Genomic DNA, 21,746 nt, shown 5'->3' with positions numbered 1-21,746 from the left:
AGTTCAGTACTAAATTTCCAGTTGCGTTCAGTAGGTTGGGGCCTTGCTGCCCCCGCCCCTTTCTCCTGATATTTTTGTGATGATTGACAGGTGATGTTGGAGCAAAAACAAAAATATATGTCACACACGGTGATCTGAACAGCGTTGCGTCCACCTGGGTGATCTCAAACAAGCTTATTGTGCGTCTTGGCTGCACTTATTTGGTGTCACCAAGATAAATTTCCATCAGTTTTTGAGCCTCTCTCTGATCTCAGGTATCTGTATCGATTGTTCTGATATCCAGTGAACATCGCCCGTTCTTTTACAGTTTACCTTCTTCTGTCAGTTTACCTTCTTGTTGCATCTTCAAAAGTGCAGATTTAAATGTGACACTGAATTTGAAACAGCACATTGTAATTTCTGCATCTATTATTAAAGTATTTATTCATAATACAGTGGAAATTAGTAGATTTGGTTAGAATGTTGATTTACGGTATGCACCCCTAAATTTTCTGGTTGTGTCCCTAAAATTTTCAGTTGGAGGCCACTGTGCTCCTAGTGAAAAAAGTTAGTCTGGAGCCCTGGACACACAAACATCTTAAGACGTACACAATACAACTACAGTTCACAGGCACATACTTCTCATAAATACTAAAGTGCAAAGGTGAGCTAACACCTGTGCTCAGCTGAGTGTGTAACAACTTCTTCTACCTTAATAAAGAGGAAGAGTACAATAAAGCAATATTACCTGCTTTAGAAAAAGGTGTGCGCAACTCAAACATTAAACATAGAAAATCCAGCAGTCTCACTTTAAGTTTATTTTAAGTGGTTTAGTAATTTTCCGCAGGCCCCAAACAATTCATCAAACAAAATACACACCCAACACCATGTATATACACTCACAGATATTTCTAAAAGTCTCAGTTGAAAAACTAGAGTCTGACTTAAATGAGTTCGTATCTCAGTCCTCAGACACGGCTCTCCGTTTATCGGGAAAAAACGTAGATTTTAAAGTTATTAAACAGCAGGTGTTTTCCCTCGTAAAAGCCCGTCTCATTAGTAGCTCCGCCCACTCGTAGACAGCGTTGCCCTCCTAAAGGAGCATGCTGCCTTTACTTATGTCTGTTTAAACAGTCACAAATGTCCATCAGAATAGTACCACACTATACAGCCATGGCCATAACATTTTTATCAGTGTATATTTTGCCTCTGCAGGGATTTAGAGCTAAATATTTAAAAGCAGCTCATCATGCTGTTTGTGGCAGTGTCACAAGTGTTCTACAGGGGTGGATGATTGTAACCCCGATGAAATTCTGCGCTATCACTTTAAATTATACTGCGCTGTATCCTCCTAGTGAATTTCTGCACTGTCACTTTAAATTTGCCGGTTCCCTTGCACTGTGCAAATACCGCGAGACTATAAGTTCTATAGTGACGTGGCTTTCGTTCTTGGGAGACCTGTCAAAGCACTGACAGGTTGCAAGTACGAGGGAGCTGGGCTGTGTACCGCTGCTGCAGATCGGCATTCATTATCTGAAGCCGGGATTTAAATCTGCACAGTTGAGCAAAAAGTGAACTGGTGAGTGCAGCCATGATTGAGACAGCTGGCGCGGGCGCCAGCTTAAATGAATTGTTTTTTTTATAATTGGATGTGGTTAAAATGAACTATTTTTCTGCTTGATAAATAATGTTGAAATATGAATTGAGTACTCGTTGAAATGAAATTGATGATCATCTACATTGAAATAGAAGTTTGAAATGTTGTACAACTATCGATTATGCACTTAAAATAATTTTTGTAATTTCCTCCTGATTATGAATTGCATATGCATTTGTTTATTATGTTAATTAAGGAGGTTGTGGGAATATGCTTTCTTTTGATCAAAGGAAATTATTATTTATTTATTGACCCTGTTTTAACAGGCCAGGTCGTGGTCGTCTTGCAGACCAATCTATTGGATGCTCAACCTGAGCACTGGACAGAATTGTTTATCAGGGAGTTTTACCGCTCCCAGAAGAAAACAAAGAGGATAAATCCTATGCAGATGGCGAGATAAAAAGGAGCCCCGATCCTGACTTGGATTCTGCCCTCTTCACTGCCAGTGCGGTAGGAACTAACCCCCTTCTCATCCAACAAATCAGCTGGGGTGTTTCTTTTCTTTTCTTTTCTTTTCGTTCTTTCTTGTTCCCAAAAGAGAACTATAAAAACTCTTTCATAAGGCTTAACAGACGCCTTAAGAACTATAAAGACAAAAAAAACAGAAAACATCCTCTGGACTCCAAAAATATTCCTTTGTTGTATATATTGTGATTTTTTTTGTATTCACTGTATATTGTAAATACATTCACATTAGCAACTCAAGTCTTGTCTGTGGTTTTTAAACATTCACATTCCTCCATGAGTCGAACCAAACTAGCCCAAATGAATTAAAACCAACTTTGCAAAGTTCATGTAAGACATACATGCTACATGATGGATTGTAGAAAGAGGGGGCATGCCATGCAGGTCACACCCACACCAAGACCCCCACCAAAGGCAAGGCAGCAGTGGCAGCCAGGGCCCCCCAGACACCTCACCCGCCAGGCAACTCAATGTCAAGCACCCAGACCAGAGCAGGAAGGACTACCATAGGGGCCCCCAGGGCCAGATAGCAGGGGGGCACAGGAGCACGGTGATTGCAAGCTCCTGCCCCTGCCAGAGAACAGCCCTTCCGTTCTGCCAGGGGGGCCATCACAGGACCACATGGAGAGACCCACCAGGCTGGAGTTCTGAACACCCCCCTACCTTTCCCCACACACAAAAAACGGGGCCCCAAGGAAGGCCCGCTCCATGCAACCACCCACCCACTCTACGGAAAGTCCAGTAAAGAGCAAGGTAGGGGCCACTCCCCCCACCCAAGAAGAAGGGATCCAAGAGAGGTGGGGGTGAGAATTTTAAAATGCCCAAGGATCGGACGCAAGGACCGGAACCATGGCTCTTGGCCTAGCCAGAGAACTCAGGGATTCCTCTCCCTGCGTGGAGAAAGGACCACAAGACCCAGGAAGCCGACACCCAAGGGACACAGCCACTGCCGCTGAGGGCCTGATTCCCCCACCAGGGATGGGATGGGGGCCAGATGGTCAGTTTCCCCGGGGATAGGATGAGTGTGGGATGAGTGTAATAATAGAAGTAGCTAAAACTGGCAAGTAGGCCACTAAGAGGATATCTCCTGTTTGCTGGCAGTGATGTCCAAGTGCCCTCCCACCAAACGACCCTATATGTCTAAGGTGCAGTTAAAACCAAGGAGATGGGCCCAAAGCCATGCAGCAACCAACAGGAGGGGACCACTGCCAAGTTTACCTATCCCTAATGTATGGCATGTTGTTCCAATATGCTACCAAGGAATTAAGTAGGCAGCAGCATAGGCAAAGTGCCGAGTCTTACCATCACTGCTGGTAGAGCAGATATGGTGAAGCAGAGTCATGATGAGCTTCAGGTCCCCCCACTGGCCATCAAAGCTGTGGTGAAACAGTTTGAGTAGATCCTCTTCATCATTGTTTGGTTCCACATAATCGCTTGGAATCAGAATGGACTCTTCCGCTGTGGTTTCTACCTGTAGATATCTGCAGGGGGGGGGGAGAAATACCTCTTTTATGTGATATTCTCTGTTTCTTAAGTATAGGGTTGTAAGCGCTAATTTACATGTTTATGGAAATGTGTATACAGTAATCTGAGACTAAATGTATGTTTCTTTCACTGTTAACCTTTGTACTTGTGGAAGCAACTTAAAACTTAAAAACGACATTTGCTTGTCATATTTGCTGGAGTGGGATGTCTACATAGCTGCATCCAGGTGTGATAGTGAGGGCAGAACAGTAAAAAACAAGACACTCCCACAGCAACTATGTCTAACAAGGATCCAAATGGTAGCCTCAAAATTTTCAAGTACAAAATGAAAAAGCTATGTCAGTTCATACTCACACGTTGAGATCTTCAGGAAGTTCAAGCGAATCCTCCAGAAGCTTAGCTATGATCGAGGCTGGTGTTATAGCTTAGGCACCATGAGCCAGAGCAGTATTTGCCCAAAAAGAGCTCCAATTGGAAGAAACACTTATCAAAGATACGTTGAATGTACTTCATCAACGCTGCCCCGAGTGCTCCAATTACCACAGGCACCACTGTCACCTTCACTTTCCAGGCTTTCTCCAGTTCTTCTCTGAGTCCCTGGTATTTCTCCAGTTTCTCATGTTCCTTCTTCCTGATGTTCCCATCCTTGGCACTGCCGCATCCACCACAACGGCTTTCCTCTGTTCTTTATCCACCACTACAATGTCTGGTTGGTTCTCCATTACCATCCTATCAGTCTGGATCTGGAAGTCCCACAGGATCTTTGCCCTCTCATTCTCTACCACCTTCAGAGGTGTTTCCCATTTTGACCTTGGGGTTTCCAGTTCATATTCTGCACACATGTTCCTGTATATTATTCAAGCCACTTGATTGTGGCGCTCCATGTATGCTTTCCCTGCCAGCATCTTACACCCTGCAGTTATGTGCTGGATTGTTTCAGGCGCTTCTTTTCACAGCCCACACCTTGGGTCTTGTCTGGTGTGGTAGATCTGCACCTTGGGTCTTGTCTGGTGTGGTAGATCTGCACCTTGGGTCTTGTCTGGTGTGGTAGATCTACACCTTGGGTCTTGTCTGGTGTGGTACATCTACACCTTGGGTCTTGTCTGGTGTGGTAGATCTACACCTTGGGTCTTGTCTGGTGTGGTAGATCTACACCTTGGGTCTTGTCTGGTGTGGTAGATCTACACCTTGGGTCTTGTCTGGTGTGGTAGATCTGAGCCTCTATGGCTCTGGTGCTCAGGGCTTGTTCCTGAGCTGCCAGGATGAGCGCTTCGGTGCTGTCCTGTAGGCCAGCCCTTTCTAGCCATTGGTAGGACTTCTTGATATCAGCCACTTCAGTTATGGTCCGGTGGTACATCCCATGCAGGGGTTTGTCCTCCTATGAGGATCTGTCCTCCAGCACTATATCCTCTGCTCTCCATTGCCTGAGAGATTCACTGAGCACACTGTCAGTTGGGGCGTTGAGCTTGATGTATTCATGCATCTTGGATGTTTCATCCTGGATAGTGGCTTCTACGCTCACTAGTCCTCGGCCTCCTTCATTGTACCAATGGCTAAATGTACTAGGGTTAGGCCCCATTCATTCTTTCCTTTACACGGATCAGTCGTTCTGGTCCCTTTGCTGAAAACACCCCCACGGCATGATGCTTCCACCCCCATGCTTCACAGTAGGTCTGGTGTTCTTTGGATGCAGCTCAGCATTCTTTCTCCTCCAAACAGTAGAGTTCTTACCAAAAGTTCTATTTTGGTTTCATCTGACCATAGGGCATTCTCCCAATCCTCTTCTGGATCCTCCAAATGCTCTCTAGCAGGCTGTAGACGGGCCTGCACATGGACTAGCTTTTGCTGGGGGACATGTCTGGCCCTGCAGGGTTTGAGTCCCTGGTGGTGTAGTGTGTTACTGATGGTAGCCTTTGTTACTTCTCCGCAGGTCATTCTCTAGGTCCCCCGTGGGGTTCTGGGATGTTTGCACACCGTTCTTGTGATAATTCTGACCCCATGGGATAAGATCTTGGGGCGAGCCCCAGATGGAGGGAGATCATCAGTGGTCTTGTATGTCTTCAATTTCCTAATAATTGCTCCCACATGTGATTTCTTCTCACCAAGCTGCTAACTTGTTGCAGATTCAGTCTTCCAGTCTGGTCCAGGTCAACAATTTGGTTTCTGGTGTCCTTAGACAGCTCTTTGGTCTTGGTCATAGTGGTGTTTGGAGTGTGACTGTTTGAGGTTGTGGGCAGGTAGCTTTATATAGATAACCATTCAAACAGATGACATTAATACAGGTAACCAGTGGAGGACAGAGGATCCTTTACAGAAGAAGTTACAGGTCTGTGAGAGACAGAAATCTAGCTTGTTTGTAGGTAACCAAATACTTACCGTAAAAACCGGACTACAAAGCGCACCCGATTACAAGCCGCACCCACCCATTTTCGCGTGTTCAACTATTTTTAAACATACATAAGCCGCGTCGGAGTTAAAGCCGCATGTCTCGTCCTGACTCACAGAATAGGTAAGGTTCATTACCTCACTGTTGGAGGAGTCAGCCTTGCCTCAAGCTCATGTATTTGAGTGTGCCCACATCTGCCAAACAGCATGGACCTCTATTCTGTTCACAAGTTCCTCAGTTATGGTTTATTTATTAATTTTTTTTTTTTTTTTTACTTATTGACAATCTAGGTATCACACATAAAATTACAAACAGTAACCATATAATCAACATTACATCCCTCAGTTATGATGAGGAAATTTACATTCACGATCCCCCATTTCCCATGAGTCTTAGGGGCTAAAAGGCGGGGCCAACGCCCGGCTCGCCTCACTGTTGTACGTGTTTAAGAATGAGCAATAGCAGCAGTGGATGGAGGGGCGAAAAGGAACAGCTCTCCTTCCGCTTGTGTCGCGGCAGCATTATGGGAGTAACAGGGCTGGTTAAAAAAACACACAGCAGTAAAATAAAGCAGCGGCGACTGAAAAGCGCGCGCCTCAGCGTGGCGCGTGCGTCAGAAGTTTCCTTTCACAACAAACACTGTAGCTCCGCGGACGCCTCTGAGCTCCGCGCTCGCCGCGCGCGCTCCCCTTCCTATCTTCTCCGACACATCTGGCCAGGGCGGCTCCAGGGAGGAGCAAATCGTGTCTGTGCAGAGCAATCGGACTTAAAACTGTACGTTTTGTGGATGAGGGGCGGATGCGTTGTTACGTGTGGGAGCCTTCAGACTGCCATTGGCCCCGCAGCTCTATGTGAACGAGCAGTAGCCAGGAGAACATGTCTCCAGCTCACACGGAGGCTGTGAGCTTTTCAATGCAAAATTCCGGTCAGTCCTTAGAAACCGTTAAAACGACCACGTGGATTTGTGTTTCCAGTCGTGTCCCGACAAAATAAAGGCTGATGTTATTCCCACATATTTACGTGCAGCCAGCTGAGTCATTATGACTCAGAGGTAAATTCACTCCTGAGCATGCGCTGTTCTCTCCGTCACACAGCTGACCGGCTTTTCCAAACCCGTTGGTGATGGTGGATTTTTTCACGCTGCTTTTAACCATTGCTTTTAACTTGAAAGCTGCATCATATTGTAGCGGCGATCACGTGCACGTTGGGTCTAATGGCACCAAAGGATTCTGGGATGCGGCCGGGCATGCGTGTTTCTTTTTGTTGAACCATGACTGAAGTGTCTAAGTCCTGAAGTGAGGTCCATGCTGTTTGGCTACTTAGTTTGCTGAAAAACAAATGACTCGTGCTTAGTGTTAGATAAAAAATTCAAACTATTCACTGAGTCCAAATGTACATACATGGCGGCCGCCAATTAAATCCATAAATTAGCCGCGTCACTGAATAAGCCGCAGGGCTGTGAACGCAGGAAAAAAGTAGCGGCTTATAGTCCGGGAATTACGGTATTTACCACCATCATTTACACATAGGTTTTTCTCATTTTGTCTCATAGTTGAGGTTTATCTATGTGAAAAATTACAGGCCTATCTCATCTTTTTCAGTGAGAGAACTTGCACAATTTGTGGCTGACTGAGTAGTTATTTCCCCACTGTATATATCAGAAGACATTCGAATGGCTTACTTAAAAACAACATATATTTTAAATGTTTTTTGCTTATTTTAAATGCCCTTTGATTTTCTCACACTTTTTTTGCAATGGAAGGATCTAAGTATTGGGTACCCCTGAAATATAGGTATTCAAAAGAACAGGAAGGGTTAGAGGGAAATACAAGCAAGACAGTGGCTCGAAAGGACCAAAGGTTTCATATGAATTTGCCATTATTGTTATACTAGTATTGCCAGGATCCTAATACTGCCATATATTTGTATCGGACAGAGATAGTGCTAAGCGTGCTCTTTATTTGTTGAAACTAATTAGGATCAAGGAATGGCTCACTTGCAACACTGGAGCAGATCTATTGCTTCTGTTTGATGGAAGTGTTTGGCAAAGTCCAAAGCCGTCCTGAAACAACAAAATGGCAATCAGCAGATTTGTACAACTTATGGCTGGTGGTGGCTTCAGAGTTAGATTTGAAGCTCATACTGCTGCTTACTTTATTGGTATCAAAAACCATATTTCTTTCATCTTAGAACATCAATGTAATGGTCTTAAGTTTGACATACTGAAAACTGATCCATTTGTAAAGTGAAAGATCAAGAAGGAAACCAGAACTTTAAAGACACTGAGGTCGTACCATCCATTTGATTCCCTTTTGTTGAGGTCAGCACCTATGCTAAGCAGCTGCTGCATCTGTGTGACAAATCCTCGGGCTGCTGACATCATCAGAGGTGTAGCACCAGTCTCACTGTGTGAGCAGTCAACTGTGGAACAGTTTACAAGGAAAAAACATAAACATGGCTCCAGGGGTACGACCACCACAGAAGACATAACCAGGGGCAAAAAGTAAAACAATGGTGCTACTTCTAGGCAAAATCTAGGTCCTGAACAAAAGAAATGTTTAAAATAAAGACTTCCAAGAGGAATTTCTAAAGAAATCATTTCAAACTGCCATAATAATTGAATACAGTAAAGAGCACACAGTAGCAGGTCACTCTAGAGAGTCTTACCATCAACACCTTCATTTAGGATTAGACTGAAGAGCTGACAGAAAATCTCTTGGTCTTCATAAAAAAAAAGCTTGGAGATGCAAGCATCTATCTGTCTTTGCAGCCTTGTCTTCTCACCCTACAACAGAATGATAGAAGTTTTCAATAAGACAGTTATAATCTTTCCTTCTTTCAGTTTAACATAATCAATTTAGAGACATTGGTTGATGATCTCTCTATTTGGACTGGTATATGTCTCTTGGCCATGACCTTGGTTTTGGGGTTAAATCAGAAAAGTATTATAGACAAAGCATCTTTGAAGTCTCATATGGACATGAAGAAAACAAGTGTTGGATTTTTACACCAGAATGGCCAACATCACCACTTTGGCTCCAAAATTACCTTCATTGTATTATCTACTACTTCAAAGTAAAGATATTGTTTTTCTCATAGCTAAAAACAGGGCTCTAAATTCAATGTGGTGGGTAGAAAACAGTTTCACTTTGGCAGGTGAAGCATTGCCTAACATTTCTGTCAGGGGGCTCAAACTCACAACCATGACTTTTAAGTGTCTGCTGCTACAACAAACATCCAACCAGAGTTGGTTCAAACATTTTTTTCTGACTTTATTGCACAGTGCACAGATTTAATAGTAACACTTGCCGCAGCATGAGGTGCATTCAGGAGCTGAATGGAAGCCCCTGAATGCACCTGTTGGAAAAATGATGTAGGGCGGGGCCACAGTCTCCATGCTCCGCCCCTTTCTGATCATCTACCTGCAGACAAATAGATCCATGAACGTCTATGTTTTCCTGGTCTGAGCTGGAATCTGGATGGCTACGAAATTGCTGCCATTTTGGGGCATTTTAGGCTGGGGAGTAAGGGCCTGTAAGTTAGTGGGAGAGAGTGTCTCCCCCACTCTAGAGTATAAGTGAAAAAAAGATCTTAAACCAAGACCTGGCTCAGAGGAGAAATAGATAAAAAAATGAGTTACCGTCTGGTTGAAGGCACCGCTATCAGCAGCTCCACGCCCACGAACATGAAGGAAGTCCGGAGATGAGACATCGTTCTGCTCTTCCCCAACAGCCTTTTGCTTCACTGCTCCGCACCACTCTGAAAATGGCAAGATATAAATAATAAAAATTATACATTTTATCTATATAGCGCTTTAAATGACACACAAAGACGCTTCAGACATGATGTATTCAGGGAGCACCATCTCTTCATAGAATTTTCTTTCTGTGGTGTTTTACCATGAAAACCAGTCAACTTCAGAATGTCTTCCAAAAAGAGTTCCTTCACTTCAAACTGTGTTTCTTTGACTGGAAACAAAAGGAAACAGAAGGAAGACATCATATGAAGGTAAAATATCAACATAATTACCTTTCTTACAGTTTTATTGTTATGAAGAAAGATTTTTTTTTCTGAGCAAACACAGATGTTAAAAGGATTTCATTGATTATATGTTAAAGAAACTTGTTATTTTTTTGTTTTTCTTGAACACTGTGCTCCACATTATTTTGTTCTGCAGAAAAAATACAGAAATGAAATAGTTATAATAATGGTATAATGATGCAGAAACAGATCTTCCATTGCACATAAGGTCTAAAATGGGACTGGAAAATCTAGATAGTTTACTGTTCTGGTTTGACTTTCTGCAGCAGGTTTGATGCTGCTGCTGAGTTCTCTAACCGGTTAAGCAGTTTACCAGCAGTTGCTTTAGGTGTGCAGGTTTTTCTAAAGGCATTTATCACAATCATATTCAAACACATTTTTTGGCAAGATTTAAACAGCAACTTCTTCATGTTTCATTTAAGACATCAGGCAAAACCTTTTAACTCAAGTTAAAGTAAAATCACAGTCTCAGCTTTTTTATGGAAAAGGTTCAAAGACTCACGACTGATGACAGGACAGGACCCAAAGTACTGCCTGAAAAGGTCTACATCCAGCGACGCACTAGAGAGAATCAGTTTTAGGGAAGGGATCTTCTTCAGCACATCTTTTATCTTTGTGAGCAAGAAGTCAGTCACACCATCACGTTCATGCACCTCATCCTGTACAGAACAGTTCAGGGTCAAACATCAGCTGGGTTTCCATCACACGTGCGCAAAACTTTATCCAATTCTAGAAATGTGGAAAAAACACAATTTTGCAATTTCACTGTTTCCATCAAATCATAATTATGTGAATAAACACAAACCAACTCGAGATAATTCCTTCAAAGACACGGATGTGAACAATACTTTGTTTTACAGGAGATACCTTCACATTTGTGTTTATCTCATTAAAATGTATGGAAGAGAAGGAGGATGTTTAGAGATTGGATGATTTATTTTAAGAAGCTCTACAAAAGCATCAGGAATCACGTCCCCATGTCTGGTTCTGGAGAGCGTTCAAAGTCTCTCCCGGTAGGGTGAGCTGCAAAAGCCGTTTTCCGCCGCTACATCCTGTCTCTGTGACCCACATTTATTCAACAGGGGAAAAATAAAAACAAGAATCAAACTACGGGATGTATTTATTATTGTCTTGATGAAAATAAGAAAAATATCATAAGCTTCAGAAGGCCTGAGCTGGCTGCCTCCCCAACCCGCAGCGGCTCTCCGTCTGCCGCCAGCCGGCCAGGTGTCGGCATAGCGAGCAAACGAGCTCCGCTGCTCAGCGTAGCGAGCTGCTATACCTGCTATGCGCAGTAGGGTTTGAAAACAGTGAATGTCTCAGGCAATGGAGAGCAGAGGATACAGTGCTGGAGGACAGATCCTCATGGGAAGACAAACCCCTGCATGGGATGTACCACCGGACCATAACTGAAGTGGCTGATATCAAGAAGTCCTACCAATGGCTAGAAGGGGCTGGCCTATAGGACAGTACTGAAGCACTCATCCTGGCAGCTCAGGAACAAGCCCTGAGCACCAGAGCCATAGAGGCTCAGATCTACCACACCAGACAAGACCCAAGGTGTAGATCTACCACACCAGACAAGACCCAAGGTGTAGATGTAACACACCAGACAAGACCCAAGGTGCAGATCTACCACACCAGACAAGACCCAAGGTGTAGATCTACCACACCAGACAAGACCCAAGGTGTAGATCTACCACACCAGACAAGACCCACGGTGTAGATCTACCACACCAGACAAGACCCAAGGTGTAGATCTACCACACCAGACAAGACCCAAGGTGTAGATCTACCACACCAGACAAGACCCAAGGTGTAGATCTACCACACCAGACAGGACCCACAGTGTAGATCTACCACACCAGACAAGACCCAAGGTGTAGATCTATCACACCAGACAAGACCCAAGGTGAAGATCTACCACACCAGACAGGACCCACAGTGTAGATCTACCACACCAGACAAGACCCAAGGTGTAGATCTATCACACCAGACAAGACCCAAGGTGTAGATCTATCACACCAGACAAGACCCAAGGTGTAGATCTACCACACCAGACAAGACCCAAGGTGTAGATCTACCACACCAGACAAGACCCACGGTGTAGATCTACCACATCAGACAGGACCCACAGTGTAGATCTACCACACCAGACAAGACCCAAGGTGTAGATCTATCACACCAGACAAGACCCAAGGTGTAGATCTACCACACCAGACAAGACCCAAGGTGTAAATCTACCACACCAGACAAGACCCACGGTGTAGATCTACCACACCAGACAAGACCCAAGGTGTAGATCTACCACACCAGACAAGACCCAAGGTGTAGATCTACCACACCAGACAAGACCCAAGTCTTGTCTGGTGTCCTTCTATGGTGTCCAAAATGGGAAACACCTCCGAAGGTGGTAGAGAATGAGAGGGCAAAGATCCTGTGGGACTTCCAGATCCAGACTGATAGGATGGTAATGGAGAACCAACCAGACATTGTAGTGGTGGATAAAGAACAGAGGAAAGCCGTTGTGGTGGATGTGGCAGTGCCAAGGATGGGAACATCAGGAAGAAGGAACATGAGAAACTGGAGAAATACCAGGGACTCAGAGAAGAACTGGAGAAAGCCTGGAAAGTGAAGGTGACAGTGGTGCCTGTGGTAATTGGAGCACTGGGGGCAGTAACCCCCAAGCTGGAGGAGTGGCTACAACAGATACCTGGAAAGACCTCAGACCTTTCAGTCCAGAAAAGAACAGGAACAGCTAAGATACTGCAGGACCCTCAAGCTCCCAGGCCTCTGGTAGAGGACCCCAGCTTGGAGGAGAAACCACCCACGGAGGGTGAGAGGGGCGTTTTTCTTATTTATATATTATTTATATATATACACTGTATATATTATAATGTTGAACTGTTACACTTGAAGGTTACTTTACTTTGCTGAACGTCACTTTGCCGCTGCCTCAGGCAGAATTTCCCCATCGTGGGATAAATAAAGTGTTATCTCATCTCATCTCTCACATGAAGAGCTCGAATAATGACTTTGTCTTCAACATAACTGACTGTGTGTCAGGTGGGGCACACAGCATGCACAAACTCTCTGCACATCCTGTGTACAGTAGTGCAGACTAAAAGCTTGACTCTGGACATAAACTGTTCCATGTTCTGACAATCTGACTCATATTCTCATTATGATTTTCCGTTTCACACAAAAACATTTAAAAAAAGGGAAAAAAAACTCTAACTCTGCAACTACCAGTCCCAAGCCCGGATAACAAAAGAGGAGGGTTAAGTGAGACTTTACAGTGACAAACCAGAAATAAGTCACAAAAAAGGAGATAAAAATAAGAAAATAAATATGTTCATAAAAGGAAAGGGGTCACTAACATCAGACAATATGCTTTATTCTGTGAGAGTCATGAATGTGCACCCCAAGTTAGAAAAGATTTGGATGAAAATATTTCAAGATACACTAACTCTAAAACTGAAAGTTTGACCTGATGGTGGCGCTACAACAAAGGTCAAATAATCACCAAAACCAAACTCTTGTGGTCATTCATGTTGTCAGTAAATTTGAGAAGATTTGTATGAAAACTTTTCAAGATACATTCATTATTATTTAAATGTTTGGCCTGATGGTGGCTCTAGAGAACAGGTCAACCCACTGTTTCTTATCAAAGGGTAAATTATGTATTCAACAAATAAAACATGTGCCTGACACAAAAAAGTTGTTTAACAATTTTATGTAAATCATTTTCTCAAGGCAAATATTCCGGGGGTAATATTTGAGGATAATACGAGGGTTAATAGAATTTCAGATCTATTGGAAATGTTTGTGTTTGCAGTAACTAACTATAACTGTGAGCAGTTTAAAAAGAACCACATTAGTTAACATGGATAACACCATTCACTCTTTAGCACCGTACTGGTGGCCCTTCCACTCTGTAAATGCATTGACATCTTAAATTCTCCGTCTGCAGCTGCTAACAAGACAAAGCATTTCCATGACTATTAACTACAGTGATTGTGCTTCTTTGTGAAAGGGATGCTCACCACAATAACATGAGTGACCGTTGAGAGGCTGGCATCTCCTGCCATCAATGTTCTGAGGAGAACTCCACTTGTGCAGTAGGTCAGCAGTGTTTTGGGGGAGACCCTAAAGTTTGTAAAAGTAAAAAGAATGATGTCATTGCAACATTCAACATGTTGTTTGATGCAACAACATTATTACATCATGGTTTACCTTTTACGGTGATATTTTTTTTTTAAACTTGTCCTGTCTAACAGCTGGGCAGGCAGATGAGAGCTGAGGGCCTCTTATGTTGTACATATTTTACTTTAACAATAGGGGTTATTAATCTTCAGACAAACCAAAGGTATGTCTGGATAAACCCCTTTTGGAATTGAGGCCAAACTTTATTAATTTCAACCATGTTTGAAAATCTTGGGTGTTGGACCGGACGGAAAAGGAAAGAGGGGAAGAAGAGGGAGGGATGTCAGATAGAGAGAGGGGGATAGGAGGGTGATAATGGGAGGGGAGGGGGGATAAGACTATGAAGCAGCATAAAGCAACAAGTTTACTGGTTGTTTATCATTACGGTAAGGTTCAAATGTAGTACAAAAAGGGCGGGGCCTGTCCACACACAAACTGAAATGTTATCAACACACCTGCTAGCTGCAAAAATGTCCACATGTCGACATGTACACAAAGCAGATAGTGTTCACACGCATACTTATGCCTTAAAACCAACTAGTGTGAAATATTTCAGTCATTCAATCACGCAAACTATTAGTGCAAAGGTGAGCTAACACCTGTGCTCAGGTGAGTGTTTATGTTCTTCTAAAATGGATGGTGGAACGTGAAAAGAAGGAGGGAGAGTGCCCAGCCATCCCCACCCCAAGACCCCCACCGCAGCAGCAGCGGCAGCCGGAATCCCCCCAACGCCACACGGGAACCGGCAAGGAACAACCGCCCCCCGGGCGACCAAGACCGCCACCCAGGCCAGGGCCAGCAGGACCGCCGCGAGGCCCCCAGAGCCAGAGAGCAGGGAGGCATGGGGGGAAAGAGAGCGTTCTGCTGATATTTTTGAGTGCAATAAAAAAAATTGTTTTTTGTTTGCCAGAGTTACATAAATCTTCAATCACAATCAGATCTTTAGTTTCAATCCATAATGTTGGAAATAATTTTATATTTATTAGGTTTGAACTTTTGCTTAAACAAGAGAGAAACGTGTAAAAATGTTAATGTTTGTCTGAGTAAAGTATAAAGAGTGTGTACAGTCATAGCCAAAGGTTTAGAGAATGACACAAATATTAGTTTTCATAACGTTTGCTAAACTCCTTTAAGATCTTTGTTTCAGTTGTTTCTGTGATGTACTGAAATAGAATTCCAAGCATTTTAAAGGCTTTTATAGAGAATCACATGACATTTATGCAAATGTTAAGTCAATGCAATTAGATCTAACCTTTAACCGTACATGACACTAATCCTAGCAGGTCAGCAGCATTACCTTTACCAGGAACACTGGAAAGTTTTGTCCTGGTTGATGAGAAGATGGAGTTTTTTCTCAAGCAAACATTACAACCTGCCTTTTAGACCCCATTTCACTTCTCTTTTTAAAACATTTTATGGATTCTTTGAGTCTGAGCTTTTAAACATAGTAGCCTGCTCTCTTCAGACGGGGGTCTTCCCCTCTGCCTGTAAGACAGCGGTGGAGAGGCCCCTTCGGAAGAACTTGGATCCAAATATTATGGAAAATTACAGACCTGTTTCCAACTTACCATTTTTAGGTAAACTTATTGAAAACATTGCTTTTATACGATTACATGATTTCACAAATGAACAAAATATTTTAGAAAAATGTCAATCTGGGTTTAGGACAAATCAGACCACTGAGACGGCTCATTTAAAATTTTAAATGATCTCAGAGAAAATTCTAAATCTCAGAAACTTTCTGTTCAGGGGCTGCTGGACCTTAGAGCCGCCTGTAAAACAGTAGATCACCAGATTTAAGAGCCGGATTGGCCTCTCAGGAACTGCTCTTAAATGGTTTAATTCTTATCTCACAGCTTGAATCTTTTATGTAAGTATGGATAAATGCTCCTCAAAGATCCATGAAATAAGTTTTGGGGTTCTCCAAGGGTCGATTATGGGTCCAATACTTTTTTTTCAATTTGTTTTTATTGCAAACAAAAAGAGAACTGTTACATACATGAAACACGATGAAACAAAGATACAGTTTCATATTTGTAGTACAACATGGCCAATTTTTTATTTTTATTTTTTCAAACACCTTGAACCCCCCCCTTCTCTCCATGGTTTGCAAGACAAGGATAAGATATATATTGTCCAATATAACAAAAGCATATCTCTATGTGATCAACTCGATGGCCAAATCGATCAGCCAAGTGGCAACATAAAATAGAGAAATATAGTAACATATATAGCTGATGTGATATTTATATGTAAGAAAAAGAAAAATAATAATTAAAGCCGCAAGCGGCGTTGTATGGCCCGCAGACGCAACCCGCCTTCCACGCCCAACTCTACGCACCACCGCTGACCTCACCGCCCTCACAGCCCGCAAATTAAAAGCTAGTCAAGGCTGGATTTGCTAATTATGCTAACAATGCTAACTATGCTAATGTGGCTAAAAGTGCTAGCATTGCGATCAGCATCATCAACTGACTCAGAAAAACACATTATCTAAAATGCTAATTATGCTAACTATGCTAGCTACGCTAATGTGGCTAAAAATGCTAGCATTGCGATCAGCATCATCAACTGACTCAGAAAAACACATGACCTAAAAAGCTAATTATGCTAACTATGCTAGCTATGCTAATGTGGCTAAAAGTGCTAGCATAGCGATCAGCATCATCAACTGACTCAGAAAAACACATTACCTAAAATGCTAATAATGCTAACTATGCTAGCTATGCTAACATAGCTAAAAGTGCTAGCATAGCGATCAGCATCATCAACAGACTCAGAAAAACACATTCCTCCATTGGTGAGAGCTATATGCCATAAGTTGATAAAAAACCCACTTTTTCCAAAATGGCGGCTTTTTTGTTTATTTTATCTCCATAGCAACCATTTCGTGTTTTGGTCCCCTCGGGAGGACGAACAGATTGACGTCAGTTTCGGACAAATCGGTAAAAGTAAACTTTTTGTCGTCCTTAGCAACAGTGGTTTTATGCTAACCACGCCCACATTCCTTATATGTCCATATCCAGTGCTTTTCAATGTAATCTGTTTCAGGCATGAGTGCATGCATTCAATTTTCACTGTATTGTATTGAAATGCATGAGAGTTATAACAGTGCGCCACTTTGCTAGCTTGCCACGCACACGCCGTTCAAAATCTACAAATTCTAATTCCAACATTTTTTCCACAGAAGCTTGCCATTGAGGCCCAAAAAGTTTCGAGACGATTGATGAAAATTCCAACGACAAGTTTACGTTTGAATCCGGTGGTAAAGGTGTTTTTTATAGAAAATTCAAGATGGCCGCCTTTTCCCGAGGTCAAAGGTCGACGAAACTCCAGAGGTGATTGTAGACTTACGCTAGGGACATGCGAGTCAAATTTCGTGAAAATCGCTCGAAAAAAAGTTCATTTTTCCATATTGTGTAAAAACGCGAAAAACGCAAAATGGCAGATTTTGGCACAAAATGGCCGCCAAACCGTAGGTCGTGTCGCCATCACGTAATGATTTCAAAACTTTGTTTGGATATACCCGACAAAGTTATCTGGGTTTCGTTAGCCGATTCTTAAAAATAAAATCCGAAATTTTTTTTTTTTGCCGAGTCAGCACTTTTTTTTGCGATCGTTTTTTGTTTACCACGGCCACATTCCTTTATCGATTTTGTCGTATGTGACATCGTTTTGTTCAGTGTGGGCCAGGGTATCGCATATTTCAGTTTCAGGCTATTCCGATAAAATATGTGCGAGCTAGCTAAAATGGCGACGGTTGCGAATTCGCCACGCGCACGCGTTTCAAATTCTACAACTTCTAATTCCAACATTTTGTCCACAGTAGCTTGCCATTGATGCCCGAGAAGTTTCAAAAAGATCGATAAAAATCCCTAGGACGAGTTTTCGTTTGTATCCGTTATAAAGGTGCTTTTTTATGAAAATTCAAGATGGCCGCCCCTTCCCAAGGTCAAAGGTCAACAAAACTTCTTTGGTAGTTGTAGAATCGTGTTTGTGGCATGTGTATGCAATTTCGTGAAAATCGCTTGAACAAAAGTGTCGTTTTCCCATATTGTCAAAAAACACGAAAATCGCCATTTCTCTGAGTTCGCCACAAAATGGCCGCCAAGCCGTAGGTCGTGTGGCCATCCCATAATGATTTCATAACTTCTTTGGGATATCTCCAACACGCGTGTTTTGGTTTCGTAACTGTATTTCAAAATATTTTTTTTTGGCCCCATAAGCGATTTTCGGCCCATTCATTTTTTTTACGGGATCGCTCGCCGTGATGTCATCGACTTCGGGGGGGTGGCGTTCTCTTTGCCGAAAATTCATTTTCAATTTATCCCAGGTGTGTGCCAATTTTGGTGAGTTTTCGGGTATGTGGCGGGGGTCAAAATTAAGCTCAAAGACGCCGTTAGAGGACGAGAAGAATAATAATAATAATTAAAGCCGCAAGCGGCGTTGTATGGCCCGCAGACGCAACCAGCCTTCCACGCCCAACTCTACGCACTACCGCGGCCCTCTCCGCCCTCACCGCCCACAAATTAAAAGCTAATTAAGGCTGGATTTGCTCATAATGCTAACTATGCTAACTATGCTAATGTGACTAAAAGTCCTAGCATAGCGATCAGCATAATCAACTCTCTCAGAAAAACACATTTCCTAAAATGCTAATTATGCTAACTATGCTAGCTATGCTAATGTGCCTAAATGAGCTAGCATTGCGATTAGCATCATCAACTGACTCAAAAAAACACATTTCCTAAAATGCTAATTATGCTAACTATGCTAGCTTGCTAATGTGGCTAAAAGTGCTAGCATAGCAATCAGCATCATCAACTGACTCAGAAAAACACATTACCTAAAATGCTAATTATACTAACTATGCTAACTATGCTAATGTGGCTAAAAGTGCTAGCATAGCAATCAGCATCTTCAACTGACTCAGAAAAACACATTACCTAAAATGCTAATTATGCTAACTATGCTAGCTATGCTAACATAGCTAAAAGTGCTAGCATAGCGATCAGCATCATCAACTGACTCAAAAAAACACATTTCCTAAAATGCTAATTATGCTAACTATGCTAGCTATGCTAATGTGGCTAAAATTGCTAGCATAGCCATCAGCATCATCAACTGACTCAGAAAAACACATTCCTCCATTGGTGAGAGTTATATGTCATAAGTTACTAAAAAGCCCACTTTTTCCAAAATGGCGGCTTTTATGTTGATTTTATCTCCATAGCAACCATTTTCTGTTTTGGTCCCCTCGAGAGGACGAACAGATTGACGTCAGTTTTGGACAAATCCGTAAAAGTAAATTTTTTTTTGTCCTTAGCAACAGTGGTTTTATGCTAACCACGCCCACATTCCTTATATGTCCATATCCAGTGTTTTTCAATGTATTCTGTTTCAGGCATTAATGCATGCATTAAATTTTCACTGTTTAGTATTGAAATGCATGGGAGTTATAACAGTGCGCCACTTTGCTAGCTTGCTACGCGTACGCCGTTCAAAATCTACAACTTCTAATTCCAACATTTTTTCCACAGTAGCTTGCCATTGATGCCCAAAAAGTTTCGAGACGATCGCTGAAAATTCCAACGACAAGTTTACGTTTGAATCTGGTGGTAAAGGTGTTTTTTATAGAATAATTCAAGATGGCCGCCTTTTCCCGAGGTCAAAGGTCGACGAAACTCCAGAGGTGATTGTAGACTTACGCTAGGGACATGCGCGTCAAATTTCATGAAAATCGCTCGAAAAAAAGTTCATTTTTCCATATTGTGTAAAAACGCGAAAAACTCAAAATGGCATATTTTGGCACAAAATGGCCGCCAAACCGTAGGTCGTGACGCCATCACGTAATGATTTCAAAACTTTCTTTGGATATACCCGACAAAGTTATCTGGGTTTCGTTAGCCGATTCTTAAAAATAAAATCCGAAAAAAAAACTTTTTGCCGAGTCAGCACTTTTTTTTGCGATCGTTTTTTGTTTACCACGGCCACATTCCTTTATCGATTTTGTCGTATGTGACATCGTTTTGTTCAGTGTGGGCCAGGGTATCGCATATTTCAGTTTCAGGCTATTTCGATAAAATATGTGCGAGCTAGCTAAAATGGCGACGGTTGCGAATTCGCCACGCGCACGTGTTTCAAATTCTACAACTTCTAATTCCAACATTTTGTCCACAGTAGCTTGCCATTGATGCCCGAGAAATTTCAAAAAGATCGATAAAAATCCCTAGGACGAGTTTTCGTTTGTATCCGTTACTAAAGGTGCTTTTTTTTGAAAATTCAAGATGGCCGCCCCTTGCCAAGGTCAAAGGTCAACGAAACTTCTTTGGTTATTGTAGAATCAGGGTCTTGGCATGTGTGTGCAATTTCGTGAAAATCGCTTAAACAAAAGTGTCGTTTTCCCATATTGTCAAAAAACTCGAAAATCGCCATTTCTCTGAGTTCGCCACAAAATGGCCGCCAAGCCGTAAGTCGTGTGGCCATCCCATAATGATTTCATAACTTCTTTGGGATATCCCCAACACGCGTGTTTTGGTTTCGTAACAGTATTTCAAAATATTTTTTTTTGGCCCCATAAGCGATTTTCGGCCCATTCATTTTTTTTACGGGAACGCTCGCCGTGATGTCATCATCGTGGGGGGGGTGATGTTGTCTTTGCCGAAAATTCATTTTCAATTTATCCCAGATGTGTGCCAATTTTGGTGAGTTTTCGGGTATGTGGCGGGGGTCAAATTTGAGCTCAAAGACGCCGTTAGAAACAATAATAATAATTAAAGCCGCAAGCGGCGTTGTATGGCCCGCAGACGCAACCCGCCTTCCACGCCCAACTCTACGCACCACCGCCCTCACCGCCCTCACCGCCCACTTTTGATAATGGCTAGTCAAAACTGCATATGCTAATTATGCTAACTATGCTAGCTATGCTAATGTGGCTAAAAGTGCTAGCATAGCGATCAGCATCATCAACTGACTCAGAAAAACACATTACCTAAAATGCTAATTATGCTAACTATGCTAGTTATGCTAATGTGGCTAAAAGTGCTAGCATAGCGATCAGCATCATCAACTGACTCAGAAAAACACATTACCTAAAATGCTAATTGTGCTAACTATGCTAGCTATGCTAATGTGGCTAAAAGTGCTAACATAGCGATCAGCATCATTAACTGACTCAGAAAAACACATTACCTAAAATGCTAATTATGCTAACTATGTTAGCTATGCTAACATAGCTAAAAGTGCTAGCATAGCGATCAGCATCATCAACTGACTCAGAAAAATATATTATCTAAAATGCTAATAATGCTAACTATGCTATCTATGCAAATGTGGCTAAAAGTGCTAGCATTGCGATCAGCATCATCAACTGACTCAGAAAAATATATTATCTAAAATGCTAATAATGCTAACTATGCTAGCTATGCTAACATAGCTAAAAGTGCTAGCATAGTGATCAGCATCATCAACTGACTCAGAAAAACACATTCCTCCATTGGTGAGAGTTATATGTCATAAGTTGCTAAA

At 42.4% G+C, this 21,746-nt stretch overlaps 1 protein-coding gene across 4 annotated transcripts in view; it reads right to left on the bottom strand.

Annotated features, from left to right (window-relative positions):
• The window catches only part of ythdc2 (YTH domain containing 2), a 142,082-nt gene that overhangs the window by 66,765 nt on the left and 53,571 nt on the right, over positions 1 to 21,746 (bottom strand). For all 4 annotated transcript variants that reach the window (XM_023952792.1, XM_023952793.1, XM_020701809.2 and 1 more), the window contains exons 7-14: positions 14,060 to 14,162; positions 10,516 to 10,672; positions 9,872 to 9,940; positions 9,613 to 9,731; positions 8,640 to 8,757; positions 8,267 to 8,393; positions 7,969 to 8,034; positions 3,404 to 3,582 (exon numbers count right to left, since the gene is read on the bottom strand). In XM_023952792.1, the coding sequence (XP_023808560.1) occupies positions 3,404 to 3,582; positions 7,969 to 8,034; positions 8,267 to 8,393; positions 8,640 to 8,757; positions 9,613 to 9,731; positions 9,872 to 9,940; positions 10,516 to 10,672; positions 14,060 to 14,162 (938 nt within the window). The remainder of the gene's footprint in view (positions 1 to 3,403; positions 3,583 to 7,968; positions 8,035 to 8,266; positions 8,394 to 8,639; positions 8,758 to 9,612; positions 9,732 to 9,871; positions 9,941 to 10,515; positions 10,673 to 14,059; positions 14,163 to 21,746) is intronic.

Source organism: Oryzias latipes, chromosome 24, assembly GCF_002234675.1.
Source record: "Oryzias latipes chromosome 24, ASM223467v1".
Taxonomy (NCBI): Eukaryota; Metazoa; Chordata; class Actinopteri; order Beloniformes; family Adrianichthyidae; genus Oryzias; species Oryzias latipes.
The sequence above is the reverse complement of the archived record's forward strand: the minus strand, read 5'-3'. Positions and strand labels throughout refer to the sequence as shown.